Source organism: Mastigoproctus giganteus, chromosome 14 (genome assembly GCF_048544385.1).
Source record: "Mastigoproctus giganteus isolate SK-2022 chromosome 14, ASM4854438v1, whole genome shotgun sequence".
NCBI lineage: Eukaryota > Metazoa > Arthropoda > Arachnida > Uropygi > Thelyphonidae > Mastigoproctus > Mastigoproctus giganteus.
This window is the reverse complement of record NC_143588.1, coordinates 122,628,999-122,647,047: the sequence shown is the minus strand read 5'-3', so window position 1 is coordinate 122,647,047 and position 18,049 is coordinate 122,628,999. Positions and strand designations below refer to the sequence as shown.

General features: G+C 38.4%; 1 protein-coding gene across 4 annotated transcripts in view; it reads left to right on the top strand.

Annotated features, from left to right (window-relative positions):
• Positions 1 to 18,049, top strand: part of LOC150075706 (CCR4-NOT transcription complex subunit 4-like) — a 494,519-nt gene that overhangs the window by 459,417 nt on the left and 17,053 nt on the right. For all 4 annotated transcript variants that reach the window (XM_090388673.1, XM_090388675.1, XM_090388674.1 and 1 more), the window contains one exon: positions 14,366 to 14,452. In XM_090388673.1, the coding sequence (XP_090244799.1) occupies positions 14,366 to 14,452 (87 nt within the window). The remainder of the gene's footprint in view (positions 1 to 14,365; positions 14,453 to 18,049) is intronic.

Below are 18,049 nucleotides of genomic sequence, written 5' to 3'. Positions count from 1 at the left end.
AATTGATATCTTTTTCTGGGTTTATTGTTGCTCTTATGCAATACAATATCAGCCTAATTACTCTAGGTCTTGCTGCAATTATATGCTTTGATTCCACTCATTAACCACTCTGCCAACCTTTATATCATCTGAAAATTTAAACAATAAGCTTGATAATCCTTCATCAATAGTGTTAAAAAATACTGTAAACCATAAGGGCTTGCACTGAACCCTGAGAGACTCCACTAATAACATTAATCCAAAATAAGCGCCCATATATGTCTTCTGCCACTCAACTATTCCTTTAACCTTAGCAATGATTTCCCCTACTGTCACACTGCTGAAATTTGTGCAGCAGTCTATCATGTGGAACAATGTTAAAAGATAATAAGTGATATCAAAATTATTTGGATCCAGTTCCTCTGTTACTGCTTCATAGCAGTTAAATCACATTGGCAAAACAGGATTCTCCTAATAAAACCCATGCTGTGATTTCCGTATAATTACTTTCCTCTTAAGATTATCTTGCAGTTAAGATCACTTGGGGAACAGTAGGCATAAAAGATAAAAACAGTACCAAATAAATCAGAAACAGAGATACAGGTGATAAATTGTAAACTAAGTTATCGTTAATTATAACAATAGCAGTTCTAGTGTGTAGATGCTCCCAGTGAATAACATGCTGATTAATAGGAGACCTGTCACTTTACCACGTTGAAATTTGCAAGAGTAGAATTTTATTTCCTCCTTAGAGGCTTGTCTTGTTGAGTATTCCTTTGTTTTCCATCAGTGTATTTTTATTATTATAAAAATTAAAAAAAAAAAACTTTCTACTTTATGAGTTTTTTTTCTGCCCAGTGATGGATTCTGCTACCAAATGCATGGGGTGGTTGGTTGTGTATGGTTGCTATTACTGTTGGTCGAAGAACTCTTAATATCCTACAGGTGTTCAGAATTGCAGCTTACTGCAGTTTCATATAAGTGTTCAACATATTATTGTTAAAACTTTTCTCCTTTGTAGGATTTTTTTTTTTTTTTTTTTTGTCCCCTGACAGACACGTGTACCAAGTGCATGGAGTGGTTGGTTGAGTCCAGTCGGTATTATTGTTATTACTGTTGGTCGAGGAACTCTTAACAGTTCAGGATTGCAGATTTCTGGAGTTCCATGTAAGTGTTCTCTGGAAGGCTTATTTCTGCTAGATTTTTATGGAGGATCTTTGCCACCATGCTGGTGGTTGACACCATCATCAGATTATTATTATTATTATTTCTCCCTGGTGGGTGAGGTTCCATCTCATGATGTGTACTGGCACCAAGTGCACAAGGTGGTTGTTAGTCCAGCTGTTATTATTACTGTTGGTCGAGGAACTCTGACTATCCTACTGGTATTCAGGATTGTGACTTTCTGGCATTCCTTGTAGGTATTCTCTGAGAGAACTATTGCTGCTAGGCTCTTATATAAGATCTTTGGGGATATCAGAAGTTAATCAAACTGCAACGAGGAGCTAAATGACTTTGTGATAACTGAAAGGAAAGTGGAGGAGAAATTGTTGAGGATAGACATAAAAAAAAAAAAAAAAAAGTCACCTTGGTCAGGTGGAATCTATCCAATTATATTATGGGAGGCGAGCAAAGCCTCAGCCATAATTATGAGAGCATCCTTGGATTCAACGAAGGTCCCTATGGACTGCAGAAGTGCGAATATATGCTCAATTCATAAAGGGGTATCGAAGGGTGACATGAGTAATTAGATCTGTTAGCTTACCATCTGTTCCAGGTAAAATAATGGAATCGCTGCCTGTCCAAGTGGTGGCCACTGGGCACCACTTGGACAGACAGGCAATTATACTGCAATTACAGCATGGATTTGTCAAGGGGCCTGTCTTGTCTAACCAATCTGATAGGTTACTATGATGCAGTGACCAAGGAACTGGATGAGAAAAATAATTTTGACATCATATACTTGGATTTCAGGAAGGCTTCTGATTCTGTTGCACATAAGACTGCTGTACAAACTGGAGCAATCTGGCATTAAGGGCAAGTTACTGCTATGGATAAAAAGGTGGTTAAGTGGAAGAAGACAGAGTGGTTATGCTGTTCAACAAAAAAATTTTTTGAATTTGTGTTTCCTTTCTTAAAATAAGTAAACTTTACTAATTTTGGGTCGAGAAAAACGAATATGACTTCAGAAAATTTTTATTAGCTCTAGTTTTTGAGATACAATACTTTCACTATAGTCTAAGAATAAAGTAATTTTAGTAGTAGTCTGAGTGATAAGTAATATTCAAACAATCTCAAATTTACATTTCCATGATACAACATAAATCACAGTTGTTTTTAATTAAAACATAAAAAAACAAGAACACAAGAAACTGCACAGGAACCGAAAGTACTTTCTCAAAATGTGGCCTATTCATGACAGCGCCTTCTTTTCGCTTGTCACTTGTATTCCACTTCCGGGGCATCTCTTGTTACTGTCCAACAGTAGTCAGCAAGCATAGAAGCATTCCACCTACCCTGATATCTTCTTTCCATTGCTGAAATGTCTTGGTGGAATTGCTCACCATCCTCATCACTCGCACCACCACAGTTATTTTTTCTCCTTATAGGCCAGACTTTTCTCTGTAGTGTGATGACCTAGCTCGACTATCCTACTCACACAGGAAACAATGTATCCCAACTACATGCCGAGCAGTATTGCAATCACCTTCAGTTCTCCACAGATCTGCCATTGTTGGTCTTTGTAACTTCATTACTTACAGAATTAATTTCATATTCTCATATGTCTCCTTCATGTGGACAGTGTAAAGTGTGTTGGTTGTCTGACAGCACCAGGGGTTTAGCCGTTGGGTCCCTATTGGGACCCACCGTTGCCCGCACTTTGCCATAAGGTCAGGCACCTAGTATATTATTTAAGTACTCTGGCAGGCTCCACCATCTAATTTCCAAGGATTTCAGTGACAAAGCCTAGAAAATAAAAAAAAAAAAAAAAAAAAAACGGGAGATGTACACTACAGTTGGGCCGAAACAGAATCACAAGAAAGCAGTAGAATTTAGACATTGATTAGAATCTGGTGGCATTAAGGGGGTGTCAGTTTAGTGAGAGGGGAAGACTGGGGGGGAAAACAGATAGAAGGATGGGGACGATAAGAGAGTAGACATCCCAAAGGGTCAGTGGAGATGAGCCTCACCAGGAGAAGTATGGGGGGAGACAGACCTGTCTCCTCCCTCCCCTGCCTGGGATGGGGTTTTAAAGGGAACTGGGTTAGAGTACCCAGTTGAAATTGCCAATGGCATGTCGGCGGCAAAGCCGCGGAATGTCTTCATCGGTGATGGTTGTCATGTCCATGTAGTGTCGAATCTGGTAGGAAGTTTAAACTGCCCATCCCGCTCTGGAGGTGGGATATGTTAGCTGGCAGTAAGGAACCCACCAGGTGAAGGGGTGGGAGAGATGCACATTTACTTCATTCATAATCTGCATTCTCACTCTACTTGCATTTTATTTTTTTATACTTTTTTCTTATATTTTATATATTTTTTTTTCTTTAAAGTTTTTTATATATATATATATTTATTTATTTTTTATTTTTTTCACTCACACTCATTCATCTTTTTCTCACCCACCAGAGGGGGAGATGCAGTGATGTGTAGTGTAAATTATTAAATACTAATTAAACTAGGGTTAGTGTGCACTTGACTGTAGCATTTATGGTTTGTGTTCTTTTTCTCACACACTTACACTTTCATTCATTCTTCTGGCTTTCAATTCATTTGTTCGACTCTTGCTTTCTGCACTGCACTCTCTGGGCACCTGAACTTACTGTTATTCTTCAGTTGTGTTGCAGGCCTAGCTGCAAGTATTTTGCAGGCCAAGGGAGAATGCAGTGATGGTGTTTGTGTCAGTAAATGTTTGTTAGTATATATAAAGTAATGTAAGTTATTTTTAACTTTGTATTCTTTCGGCCAATTACATTTGCTCTTCCACTCTTTCCCATTCACTCTCTCTTTCCCTCATGCTAGGTCACTCTTTCTTTCTTTCACCAAAACTGCCATTTATTCCCTTTTACCATAATTCCTTGTTCACTCAGTGCCCAACCTATTCATTCATTCTTCTTTTGGCGCCTCCGTAGCCAGGTGGGCAGGAGCAGCAGTGTGTAGCACACGCTTCTTGATTAGACCGGGGTTCGAGCCCGTGACCACCAAATATGGAGGATGCAGAAAGGTTAGGGAATGACCACCGCATACCCCGGGAGCGATATGGCCTTAGTTGCTAATCCTCCTAAAAACCAAACAACAACAACAACAACATGCTCAATGCTGATGGCATTCTTTCTCTTGCCCATATTAATCACCTGAGGGGACAAAAAAACAACAACAACAACAACAACGTTCTTCTTTCATTCTACTTTGCATCCCCTTGCTTACTGATATTTTTTAGCTGATCTGCTTCCCTGGCTGCCTGTACATCTCTGTCACCTATATGGTTACTTATTTGATGTAGGGCCCCAGGTTCCTACACATGGCAGGGTAGTCCTGGGGAGTTTTGTCATGTCAGGTTCTGTCAGGGCACAAAATATTGCTATTCTGACAGTTTTTAAGTCATTGTCTGGGCATGGTGGGAGACTTGGTTAATTTTAATTATTGATTATTGTTTAATTGCTGGGGGGGACTGAATTGCCATTCTTTGGATAGTTCTGCACATTTCGAATACTTTCTGTGTGAAAGATGTAAAGGCTTTATAATTTTCCTCTTCTATGATGAACAGATGTTCTTCTCCCCTGGGAAGGGGCCAATCTGTGCATCTCTGTTCTGGAGATGTCATAAATTATACATTCATATAGAATGTGTGCTCAGTCTTCACTCTTCCCACGGGTGCAGTTTGGGTCATCAGTCAGCCCTAAGGAGGTTAGTTTCGCCTTTAGGGAGCTGTGACCTGTCAATATAAATGTTGCAAAAAGTCCAGGGGCTTACCTCTTAGGTGGCTTTGGGCTAACAATTGCCACCCGTGGTAGAAACCTTTTGGTAACCAGACCTCTAGTTTCCTGCTCCCACTTTGTTTGCCATAGCTCATGGAGCTTTGTGGCTATTCTTTTTCTTTCAGCATTGAAGGTGTTGGTTATATCAAGGGCTATCCCCAGATATTCTGTGGATACGCCCTTTTTAAATCTATAATATAATCCTCTTTTGGCTACTTCCAGGTAAAGCGGGAGAGCTCCGGCCAGCACCTGTAGCACAGGTGTGCTTACTGTGCGACATGCTTTAGTAATAGTGGGTAGTTTTGTCCTTTATCGATTCTAATTTATTCCTATTTTTTACTATGGCTGAGTGGGTGAACCTCGCACTGGCTCCGTAGGTGATAACAGGTAGGATCATTGCACGGTATATGATTGCCAGGGTTTTTTCAGATGATATTTTGAGCATGTGCATTTGTGCCCACTCCTGCAGCTGCAAGAGGGTGGCATTTGATCTTTGCTCTACAACCACTCGCGTATTACCTTCTACAAGAAAAATCATGTCATCTGCAAAGGCCAGTCTTTCTATGGGGCCCCCCGATCCATGTTTTTAGTATGCCAGTGATTGTCTTTTTATTTCTGTTTCCTTTGTCTTGTTATCTTCTTTCGGCTGTGTAGCCACTGTTTTATTTGCCCTTGCTACTTGGGCATAACTTAAATGTGTTAGCATTAGTAGAGGCATACGATGCAAGAAAGCAAGCTTATGCAGCATCAACCAAAAAAAAAACACCCTCCATTCGTTCCAAATGTCCAGCTCAGCCTTAAATTTATTTAGGCTATTAGCTTCCACAACAAAAGATCGAAGCCTGTTCCACCAATCAACTACCTGCTGCCTAAAGGCAAATTTCCGCACATCTATTCTGCAACTATCTTTCCTCAATTTAAAACATTTGAAACTGTGCACCCTCAGGTTCTTAGTCTAAGCAAGAGGAAGAATCCCATCAGCATTCAGCTTGCTCAACCCATTCAAGGACTTATACACCTCAATCAGATCACCTTGCAGGTGCCTACTCTCCGGGCGCTGCAGTTTGCAGAACTTAAGCATTTCTTGGTAAGAGCACTGCTTTATTTCCCTCACCAACTTGTTGTCCTTCTTTGTACTCGATCTAGCAACTCTACAGCCTTCCTAAAATGAGGCCTCCAGACCTGTACACAGTGCTCTAGGTGTGGCCTGACCATTGCCTTGTATAACGGGACAATCCCCTCTTTTGTCCCTGCTAGCAAAATTCCTATATATTATTGACAAGACTCCCATGACCTACCCTGGCAGTCCGTCCGCACTGCTAAGCAAACCTCATATTTGACTGCACAATTACCTCCAGGTCTTTTTCACTTTCCACTTCCCTGAGTGTAGTACCACACAGTTGGTACGTTTTTCTCTTCAGTTATTGCTACCCATAGGCAGTACTTTGCATTTGTCAAAGTTAAACTTCAGCTGCCGCTTCTCATCCCATTTTCACAACTTATCTAGATCCAGTTGGAGTAGCATACTGTCATTAACAACCCTGCCAACCTTTGTATCAACTGCAAACTTGGACATTAAACCTGATATACCTTCATCAGTATCATTGATAAATATACAAAACAAACAATGGGCCCAACACCGAACCCTGAGGAACTCCACTAATAACATTTGTCAACAAAGAGAGTGTCCATTGATTACCACTCACTGTTGTCTCCCACTCAACCATCCCTTTATCCATTGTAGCAACTTACCATTAATGCCATAACTCTCCAATTTGTACAACAGTCTTCCATGTGCAACAGTATCAAAAGTTTTCCGGAAATCCAAGTATATGATATCAAAATTACTTTGGGCATTCAGTTCCTTTGTGACCACATCATAGTATCCAATCAAATTGGTCAGACAAGACCTCCCTTCCCCCCTTGGCACCTCCGTAGCCAAGTGGGAAGGAGCAGCAGTGCGCAGCACACGCTTCTTGATTAGACCGGGGTTCGAGCCCGTCACCACCAAATACGGAGGATGCGGAAAGGTCAAGGAATGACCACGGCATATCCCGGAGCAATATGGCCTTAGTTGCTAATGCTCCTAAAAACCAACCAAACAAACAACAAGACCTCCCTTTAACAAACCCATGCTGTCTTGTCTTGATGATCCTGCAATGCTTCTTTAACCAGTAACTCCATTATTTTCCCTGGAACACAAGTTAAACTAACAGGCCTATAGTTACTCGTGACACCTTTTGAGCCACCTTTGTAAATTGGTGATACATTTTCATACCTCCAGTTCATGGGGATCTCCCCTGAGTCCAAGGAAGCTGTCATAATTATGGCTAAGGGTTTACTTACTTCCTTTGCTGCCTCCTTTAATATAACTGGATAGATCCCATCCACCACAGGTGCCTTCCTTATGTTTAACTTCAATTTCTCCTCCACTTTGCTATCAGTTATTACAAAATCACTTAGCTCCCTGTTAGCGTTTGATGAATCTCTGGCACTCCCTTCATTGAATAACTCCTGATGTGTGAATGTAGATACAAAATACTCAATCAATTTATCAGCTACCTGAGCATGATCATCAATAGTCAACCCATCTATGTTAAGTTGTCCAATGTGATTCTGCGCCTCCGTAGCCAGGTGGGCAGGAGCAGCAGTGCATAGCACACGCTTCTTGATTAGACCGGGGTTCAAGCCCATGACCACCAAATATGGAGGATGCGGAAAGGTCAGGGAATGACCACTGCATATCCCCAGAGCAATATGGCCTTAGTTGTTAATCCTCCTAAAAACCAAATAACAACAACCACCAATCTGATTCATCCTTTTCCTTCTAGAGTTTACATAAGTAAAGAACTCTTTGCTTTTTTTTTCTTTGCATCCTTTGCCAAAGATTTCTCATAATCTGCCTTTGCCTCCTTTGTAACTTGATTACAGACTAGTTTATACCTGCCATAGGCTTCTGTGTCACGTGATACTTTATATGCATCCCATGCATTCTTCTTTTCTGCTACAAGCCTCATTAATTCATCTGACATCCATTTATGCCTAATCCTTGAACAGTAGTGTTCAAGGATTAGGTGTGATTAGAGCACGTAAGGCATTTTTCGTGACCAGTATGATAACTCGAGTCGGTCAGATTTAGGTGGGTGAACAGATCCGGCTTATTAACCCCTTAACCATGCGTATAAATGAAGGTGTGAAACGTTCCTTGGTCTATCTGAAAAAAAACAAAAAAACTTAAACCTGGTCATCATGCCTCGCCTTACAATGATAACTGGATACGACAGTGTCTGGAGTTGTAACTTTTTAGAATTTTTGAATAGTTTGATGTCACAATCATGTGTTCTGAATCATACTACTTCAGTAAGTATGATTGCAACAATATAAATATTTGTCAACAATTTCTTTTTTCATCTCACATTTTCATTACGTTCCATTGTTAGGTGCCCCTAAAAGCTGCGTTTGTGGTTTCAACTACAAGATTGTTGCTGTTTTACAGAGATATTTAGATATGTTGCAGTCGCAGATATACATCTCTTACTTTAGCTATCATAAATCCAGTGTGTCTTGTCTTCCAGAAATTATGAAAATCTGTTGTGAAAACCAGAAATTATGAAAATTAGTTAAGAAACAAGTGTTTCTTGACTAATTTTTTCTTTTTTTGGATTTTTTTTCCCTATAGGTTTCTTGGGCTTTATCACTTTCAGAAAGTTGTAATATTCCTCGACGATATCTTGGTCCTGAGCAGTCTGCAGAAGCTCAAACTTGTTCTTCAGTTCCACTACATACTGCTTTTTCTCCTCTTCTGTTATCTCAAAGACCTTTGTATTATTTACACAAGTCAGTTTTTCCTTTTCCTACATCTATATTAAGTGTACATCTTGCTATTCTGTGATCGCTTCCAACGTTTACCTTATTCAAGATGGTAACATCATTCACGATATATCTTCTTTTAGTGAGGATAAAGTCGATTTCATTAGTTGTTAATCCATTTGGACTCTTCCATGTCCACTTTCTGTTCACCCTTTTCTTGAAAAAAAGTGTTCAATACTGACAATCCTTGAGATTCTGCAAATTTCACAAGTCTTTCACCTCTTTCATTTCTTTCACCTCTTTCATTTCTTTCACCAATTCCAAAATTTCCTCAAGTTCCACTTTCTTCAGTTTTGTCTTTTTCCAACCTTAGCATTAAAGTCCCCCATAATAATAGTGTAGTGGGTTTTTTCTGCTCATCTAGAAGACTCAATTTCGGTGTACATTTCTTCAACCTCTTCATCATCATGGCTCGATGTTTGTGCATAAATCATTATAACCTTTAGCTTGTACCTCTTAGAAATCTTAAGTATTAGTCTTGACACCATTGGTGATGTACTTTTGAATTCCAAAATGTTGTTTTTTAAATCTTTATGGACCAGAAACCCAACTCCACCTTCACTCCTTTCACTGTTTCAATTGGTGTACAGCAAATTTCCACTTGATAAACTTATAAGCGATTCATTTCTTCTTCTTGTTTCAGCCAAACTGATGATATTCCAATTCACATTTTCTAATTCCTTTTCCAGTTCTAATATCCTGTCTTCACCGATGAGCGAACTTACGTTGTAACAGGCCAAGTTCAGTTTCCGTGCATGGCAGCCTAGTCGTACCCAGAGATTCTTAGCACCTTCTGTTTCCACTCTCCATATCACAAATAACATAAATACTATGTTATTTGTGATATGGTGCAGTGCAGACCGGCTGCAAGAGTAGCTCATGGTGTCTTATCAATGATATACAGGAATTTTTCTAGCAGGGATAGGGAGGTGATTATTCCCTTGTATAAGGCAATGGTCAGGCTGCACCTTGAGTACTGTATACAGGTCTGGAGGCCTCCTTTCAAGAAGGATGTAGAGCTGCTGGAATGAGTACAGAGAAGGACCAACAAGGTTAGTGAACGGAACGGAGGGTTGCTCTTACGAAGAAAGGCTTAAGTTTTGCAAATTACAGTGTCTGGAGACTAGGCACTGGCGAGGTGATCTGATAGCAGTGTACAAAGCCTTGAATGGGTTGAGCATGCTCAATGCTGATGGGAAACTTTCCAGAATAATCACCTGAGAGGGCATAAATTCAAATTGAGGAAAGACAGATGTAGGATAGATGTGCGGAAATATGCCTTTAGCCAGCGGGTAGTTGGTTGGTGGAACAGGCTTCCATCTTTTGTTGTGGAAGTTGATAGCCTAAATAAATTTAAGGCTCAGCTGTACAGGTATTTCGAACGAACGGAGGGGTGAAGTGGAAGGGGTTTTTTTTTTTTTGGCTGATGCTGCATAAGCTTGCTCTCTTGCATAATATGCCTCTACTAATGCTAATACTATTGCAAAACATTCCACAATATAAGAACAAATAGTACATAAAAAACAAACTTTCTAGAAAAAGTACACAAAAATCACAGATTACAAGAAAAAAAAATTATTTCACAAATATTGAAGAAAAATTTATTCTAAAAATTGCCATATGCAATTTACTTCTTTATTAATATTTGTTGTCGATTTTCTGCTTTGCTCAATAGCTAAGCGATGATTACAGAGGAATGATTTGATGTAACAATCCGAACGAAATTGAAGCAATGGTTTTCCATTTAGATGTATGGTCTTCATAATCTGCAATGTGTTTAATTGTCACAATATTATTAATTGCGCTGAAAGCTCACTCAGCTTCAGCACTGCTAATTGCAATGGTTTCAAAGATATTTTCTGGCTTTCTTAATTGAAAAGGTAATTTCACTTTATTTTAAAGATAAACTGTCTTCAACAAAATCTCTAAAATCGTTAATTTTTATTTCATATTTTATCAGAAAACAAATTTCTTATTAGGTTTTCACTGTCTTGCTACCGAGACAAAAGTTCTTTCACATTCAACGATTTCGGGTAGCATATGTTTAAAATTTCTTTTAAACATATGCTACTAATATTAATAATTGCATTAATAACTTATCATTTAAGTATAAAACAATGCATTTAACAACTTGTCACGAGATAATTTTACTTTTCTTACTTTCGATTTTGATTCCTTCAAATTCTTTCCACTTCAACATGCTCTCAATTTTAGCTTCATAATTTCCTTCAGAATTTTTCAAATTATCAATAGCATTGATAGTTCAAATAATTAATTTGTATGCTTTTAGCATTGTGATTCTGTAAAGCTTCTGAAAGGTAAGAGTGCTCCTCCAGGATGTCGATCATTAGTGCTAAATGGTTAAGAAATTCCAAATTTAAAAGTCGACTTAATAATCTGGAATATTTAACTTCTGCTTCAAAATGTTTGCACAAAGCGGGATAATTCCTCCAGCCCACAATTGCCGTCTGCAAGTTACAAGCCGCTCATCGTGGCCCAAACACAAGAACGGTCTTTATTGTTTCCACATCAAGTTCTTTAGCAATCATCCTTAATTCGCACTAGTTTTTTGGAGATTGGTGATACAGTTTTGTTTTGTGTTTTTTAATTATTGCCTGTATGCCATTATATTTTAGAACATTTTCTACATGAAAGGCTAGACAAAGCTTCAAAATCTGCCAACATTTTATCTTCGTAAAATTTAAATAATATCTTAGTTGTCTCAATCCCTCCCACGTTCCGCTCTACATTGCTACTGTCACTAGTTCTTTGAATACAGTGCAAAATGTCGGAATCACAATTATTCAGCTACTGTGACCATGGACAGGAGAAATTTACTGGAAGGCATAGATCACTCACTTCTCCGAAAAACATATGCCAGTTTGTCAGAGTAAAGGGGAACCACAACACACGTTGACAATAGGCTATAATCCATGTCAAGAATCTTCTTAATCCTCTGACTGGCTATGGAAAGCATACTGGTACATTTCCTTGAGTTACTGCTACCCATATTCAGTACTTTGCATTTGTCAATGTTAAACTTCAGTTGCCACTTCTCAGTCCATCTGCCAACCTTTGTATCATTAGCATTAGCATTAGTAGAGGCATTTGATGCAAGAAAGCAAGCTTATGCAGCATCAGCCAAAAAAAAAAAAAAAAAAAAAAAACCACTTCCACTTCACCCCTCTGTTCGTTCAAAATACCTGTCCAGCTGAGCCTTAAACTTATTTAGGCTATCAACCTCCACCACAAGGGATGGAAGTCTGTTCCACCAACCAACCACCCGCTGGCTAACGGCAAAGTTCCGCACGTCTATCCTACATCTGTCTTTCCTCAATTTGAATTTATGCCCTCTCAGGTGATTTTTCTGAGCTAGAGGAAGAATCCCATCAATATTGAGCATGCTCAAACCATTCAAGGCTTTATACACCTCTATCAGATCACCTCGCTGGTGCCTAGTCTCCAGACACTGTAATTTGCAAAACTTAAGCCTTTCTTCGTAAGAGCACCCCTTTGTTCCATTCACTAATCTTGTTGCCCTTCTCTGTACTCGTTCCAGCAGCTCTACATCCTTCTTGAAATGAGGCCTCCAGACCTGTATACAGTACTCTAGGTGTGGCCTGACCATTGCCTTATACAATGGAATAATCACCTCCTTACATCTCCAAACTTGGACATTAAGCCTGATATACCTTCATCGATATCATTGATAAATACACAAAACAACAATGGGCTCAGCACCGAACCTTTGGGGACTCCACTAGTAACATTAGTCCATGTAGAGCAGTGTCCATATATTACCACTCTTTGCTGTCTCCTACTCAACCAGCCTTTATCCGTTGTGGCAATTTGCCCTTAATGCCATATTGCTCCAATTTGTACAGCAGTCTTCCATCTGCAATATATCAAAAGCTTTCTTGAAATCCAAGTATATGATATCAAAGTTATTTTTTGCATCCATTTCCTTTGTATTATTTCCATAGTATCCAATCAAATTGGTCAGGCAAGACCTCCCCTTTACAAACCCATGCTGTGTCTGAACTGTTACGGCAGTCTTGTCTAGGTAATTCTGCATCACTACTTTAACCAGTGATTCAATTATTTTCCCTTGCAACAGAAGTTAAAACTAACAGGTCTATAATTATTTGTATCACCCTTTTAATCCCTTTTTGTGAATTGGGGATACATTATGCACATCTCCAGTCCATGGGGACCTCCCCTGAATGTAAGGATGCTCTCATAATTATGGCTAAGGGTTTTCTTATTTCCATCGCTACCTCTTTCAATATAACTGGATAGATTCCATCCACCCCAGGCTCTTTTTTTTATGTTTAACTTCAACAATTTATCCTCCACTTTGCTCTCCATTATTACACATCATTTAGCTCCCTGTTAGAGTTTAGTAAACTTCTATACTCCTCTTCCTTACAGAATTCCTCATGTGTGAATGTAGATACAAAATACTCATTCGGTTTATCAGCTCTCTGAGCAAGATCATCAACACTCAAACCATCAATATCGAGTGGACCAATCTGATTCATCCCCTTCCTTCTAGAATTTACATAAGTAAAGAAGTCTTTGTTGTTTTTCTTTGCATCCTTTGCCAAGGATTTCTCGTAATTAGCCTTCGCTTGCCTAACCTCCTTTGTGACTTGATTACAGACTGGTTTATATCTGCCTTAGGCTTCTGTGTCGCCTGATAATTTATATACATCCCGTGCATTTTTCTTCTCTGCCACAAGCCTCATTAATTCATCTGACATCTATTTAGGCCTGAACCTTGAACACTATTTCTTAGTTGGTATGGAAAGCCTAGCAGCCTCCAAGATTAATTCCTTGAAGGCTTCCCATTTAGAATTCACTGTTAGTAACATTATCAGTTGATCCCACTGCATAGAATTTAAAAACTGTCTGAGACCACTGTAGTCACCTTTATGAAAGCAAAAACCCCTCCCTTTACCCTTGATGGTTACATATTTAAGTATATTAACCACCCGCCTACCAACCAACCAGCGGGTGGTTGGTTGGTGGAACGGACTTCCATCCCTTGTGGTGGAGGTTGATAGCCTAAATAAGTTTAAGGCTCAGCTGGACAGGTATTTTGAACGAACAGAGGGGTGAAGTGGAAGTGGTTTTTTTTTTTTTTTTTTTTTGGCTGATGCTGCATAAGCTTGCTTTCTTGCATCAAATGCCTGTACTAATGCTAATGCTAATATGCCTGCGCCTCTGCAGCCAGTTGGGCAGGAGCAGCAGTGCGTAGCACAAGCTTCTTGATTAGACCGGGGTTCGAGCCCGTGACCACCAAATACGGAGAATGCAGAAAGGTCAGGAAATGACCACCACATATCCCCGGAGTAATAAGGCCTTAGTTGCTAATGCTCCTAAAAATGGACCAAATAATAACAAGTATATCGCACATCAGTTCACTGTGATCACTTGCAGGCACCTAGTGGTTCTTTTATCTAATTGTAAGATGTGCTGAATCTCTGAAATTTGCATGCGTTTAGCTTAATGTTTACATCCATCTTTTCTTCTTACAGCACAGTTTTCCATTTCTGCACCACCTGGTTTTTCATCCTCAGACAGATCATTTTCTGACTCACTGCAACACTCCCACATCAGTGAAAGTAAGTGATTTGAATCTCATTTGGGTAAACAGTTATTTATTAATTTACAACTTGCTTTACATTATTGGACAAAATTCATTTAAGAATGCACTTGATTATTAACACAGATTTTATTTTTTTTTTAAAAAAAAGCAATGAAATCAGCTCGTTCATATTTGTCTATCAGTCTCACTGTTTGATAATAGATTATTTTCAGTTGTAATTTAATGTTTTCCAAACTTGCGAACAAATAATTTTTACTTGTTCAAAGGGGTTTCAGATTATTTTTTAAATTTTCTATATTTTCTTTCACTAACATCTTGAAAATTGGCAGATGATTTCTGTAGAGTGAGTACAGTTCTGGATTCACCTTCAATGTGGATAATTTTCATGCTTCTTCTTTAAGAAATTCATTGCAGTAAAAGCAGATTTGCAGGCCAAATTGACTCAGGCATGAAAAAAAAGTGAATTAATTCAAATATGGGGGCTGAGTTCAATTTTGGGTTATTTTCGTTCTGATCTACAGTAAAACCTCACTGATGTGGGTGGCTGCATCTTTTATGCAGGTGTTTTATTTATGCAGAATGGATTTAAAATTACTTCGCAAAGAAGTAAAACCATTTAAAAGGAAAAATCAAATCCAAATATAAACATTAACACGTTCGCTGCCGATCACATGCCAGCACATGATGTCGCAGCAGTATTGAAGAGCCGATCACGCCCAGGCGCAGGATGTGGCATCATTACCCAGTAGCCAATCACGTGCAGAATTCGTTAGATGTTAATATGAAGTTCTCAACTTCAGTTGGCATTGTGTTTCTGCTGTGTATAGTTGTTTCGGTGTAAACTATATGTAGTTGTATGTGGTGTTGAACGTTTTGTTACATGACATGCGGAAAAGCCTTGTAATATGAGTTGTGCAGATGATAGTTTAGCAGGCCTGTCATGCCCAAAAAGAAGAAAAGCGCAATATAAAAAATCCCTTACAGATGAAGAAATTGCAAAAATGTTGGAAGAGTTATTTGACATATATCCCAGTGACATCAGTTACTTGACGAAGATTTTATCCCTCCAAAGGACGCTTCAGATTCGGAAAGTGTAGATGAAGAAGATATGGTGGAAGAGGCTACACTTCCACAGCAGGATTCCGGTGAGTTGGAAAACGTCATGTGGGAAAACGACGTAACATCGATGAAACAGTTTCGTTTTACAAAATCCGAGTCTTTACTGCAACCCGTGTCAGGTGATAATCCTATAGATTACTTTCGTCATTTATTGACCGACAATATCTGGGATGAAATAATTACACAAAGAAATGTTTATGCTCGTGAAATACTTCTTCCCCGGGAAAATAAAGAACATGTGGAAGGACACCACTAGAGATGAAATTCTGGTATTTTTGGGATTGATTTTACATATGGGAACCATTCGACTGAACCGCATACAAGATTATTGGAAAACAGATAAACTGTTCGGATTACATGTGTTCGCAGATAACATGAGCAGGAATCGTTTCTTATTATTACTGCGGGCCTTGCATTTTGCAAAAAATCCAAAAAAGAAAGAGGTATATCCACAGGATCACCTATATAAAATTCGAAAAATGGTGAATCTGTTCAATGCACGAATGTCAGAAATATATTATCCAGGATGTGAGATTAGCTTAGATGAGTCTATGATATTGTGGCGTGATCTATGATCACAACGCCTACTGTCATGGTTATCAAATTTCAAGTATATACCAGTATGTTGGATGATTCTGGTGGAAAAGGACATGCACAAAAAGTCATCATGAACTTGATGGGATGTTAGATGTCGGGCATAGCATATATATGGACAATTATTACAATAGCTATTGTAATAATCTCTATTGTAAAATGAACTCGCTAAGTGTCTCACTGACAGACAAACCCATTGAACTGGGACAATCAGAAGTAATAGGAAAACATTTCCGAAAGAGGTTCTAGAAAAAAAGCTGAAGGAGGAGGGAAACTTTATCAAGGTGTGCCCGTGGTGTAATGATTGCTAAGTGGAAGGACAGAAGAGATGTCAGTTACATAACTACAGAATACCAAAATGATATGGTGGAAATGCAGAACAAATGAGGTGAACTGAAATCAAAACCATTGCCTATAATTTAATATAATATTTTTATGTCAGGCATTGACAAGCAAGATCAAATGCTTGCCTATTTTCCTTGCGAAAGGAAAACCATTAGGTGGCTTACAAAAATATTTATGCATATTTTGCAACTAATAATGATGAATGCACACCATATCTATACTAAATATTCACATAACAAGAAGCAACTTTGACTTCCGTTCATCAGTGATCAGATCTTTATTGAAACAGCCATCTAATTTCCCTCATACTCATACTGTGCATGATGTACCTGAACTGGAACATGTGCTCAAACCGCGGGAAGAAAGAAAAGGTGGAAAGATATTGAGGAAGCAATGCAAACGGTGCTATTCCGAAGGGAAACGTAAGGATACAATCTATATCTGCAGTGTTTGTGAAAGATCACCTGGCTATTGCTTAGATTGTGTGAACATTATACATAAGTAACATTCTTACACATAGTATTTGTAATCTGTATTGGTTTGTATGAAATAATACGTATTTCTTAATGTTGGTTACCATGTTTTTTGTTTTATTATTTACATACTATATTATTATGTTTTTGTGTCACGTGCCAGTGCGTGATGCAGCATTTACAGCCAAATTTGACCTCCAGTTCCTATCACGTGCTGGTGCGTGAATCTCAAAATCTTTTGGAAACTGCTTATACAACACTTGAATATTGATATGGTATACGTAACAATCCCTTATTACCAATTTTCAAGCTTTTTTGTTATGGAAACACAGTTGGCTTCTGGCGACAGTCTCCTCCTTCTATGCCACGCTATTGACAATAGCATGCTGACTCATTACCGGCAGCAAATGTGTTAAGCAATTATTATTGTTAAATAATGCACCTGCATATCTTATCCTAAAATTTTTTTTTTAAACTGAAAATAGTGTTATCAGGTCGCTCTCTTACTTCCCAGTATCACAGCTCTCGTAAAACTTAAGGATCAGGAAGTCATGTTCAACTGTAAGTATGTGTATTAGAGAAAAAAGTTATTGGATTTTTTGATGATTTTGGCACCAAATGAGAACATGAGGTAAAAACGGTGGCCATTATTAAAAAATGTAACATAAAAGTGATATTTACAATGGCTGCAAGTTGAAATGAATTAAAGCAAGGGTAATAGTTAGTAAGTGTATGGAAAAGTTATTAACAATAACATTTCTGTTATTGATTTAGATGTTAAGGTGTGTTGTACAAAAGTGGCAAAAATGACATTAATTTGGAGAAATATATAAGAATAATGGTGGGCCATGTGCCATATGAACACAAAAGAAGAAATAACAATAGAAGTTCAGTCATTTAAGACTGTAGTTGAAGCAGGAAGTGAAGAAAAAGAAAATAGTTGAATTACCTAAAATCAGAAGTTTCTTCAAAATTTCTTAAATTTTCTAATTTGGATAAGAATTTGAAAAATATTTATACACTCTGAGTGAAACAAAGAAATGTTATGAATCAGCAAAACAATATCGCAAGAAGATTTTTCA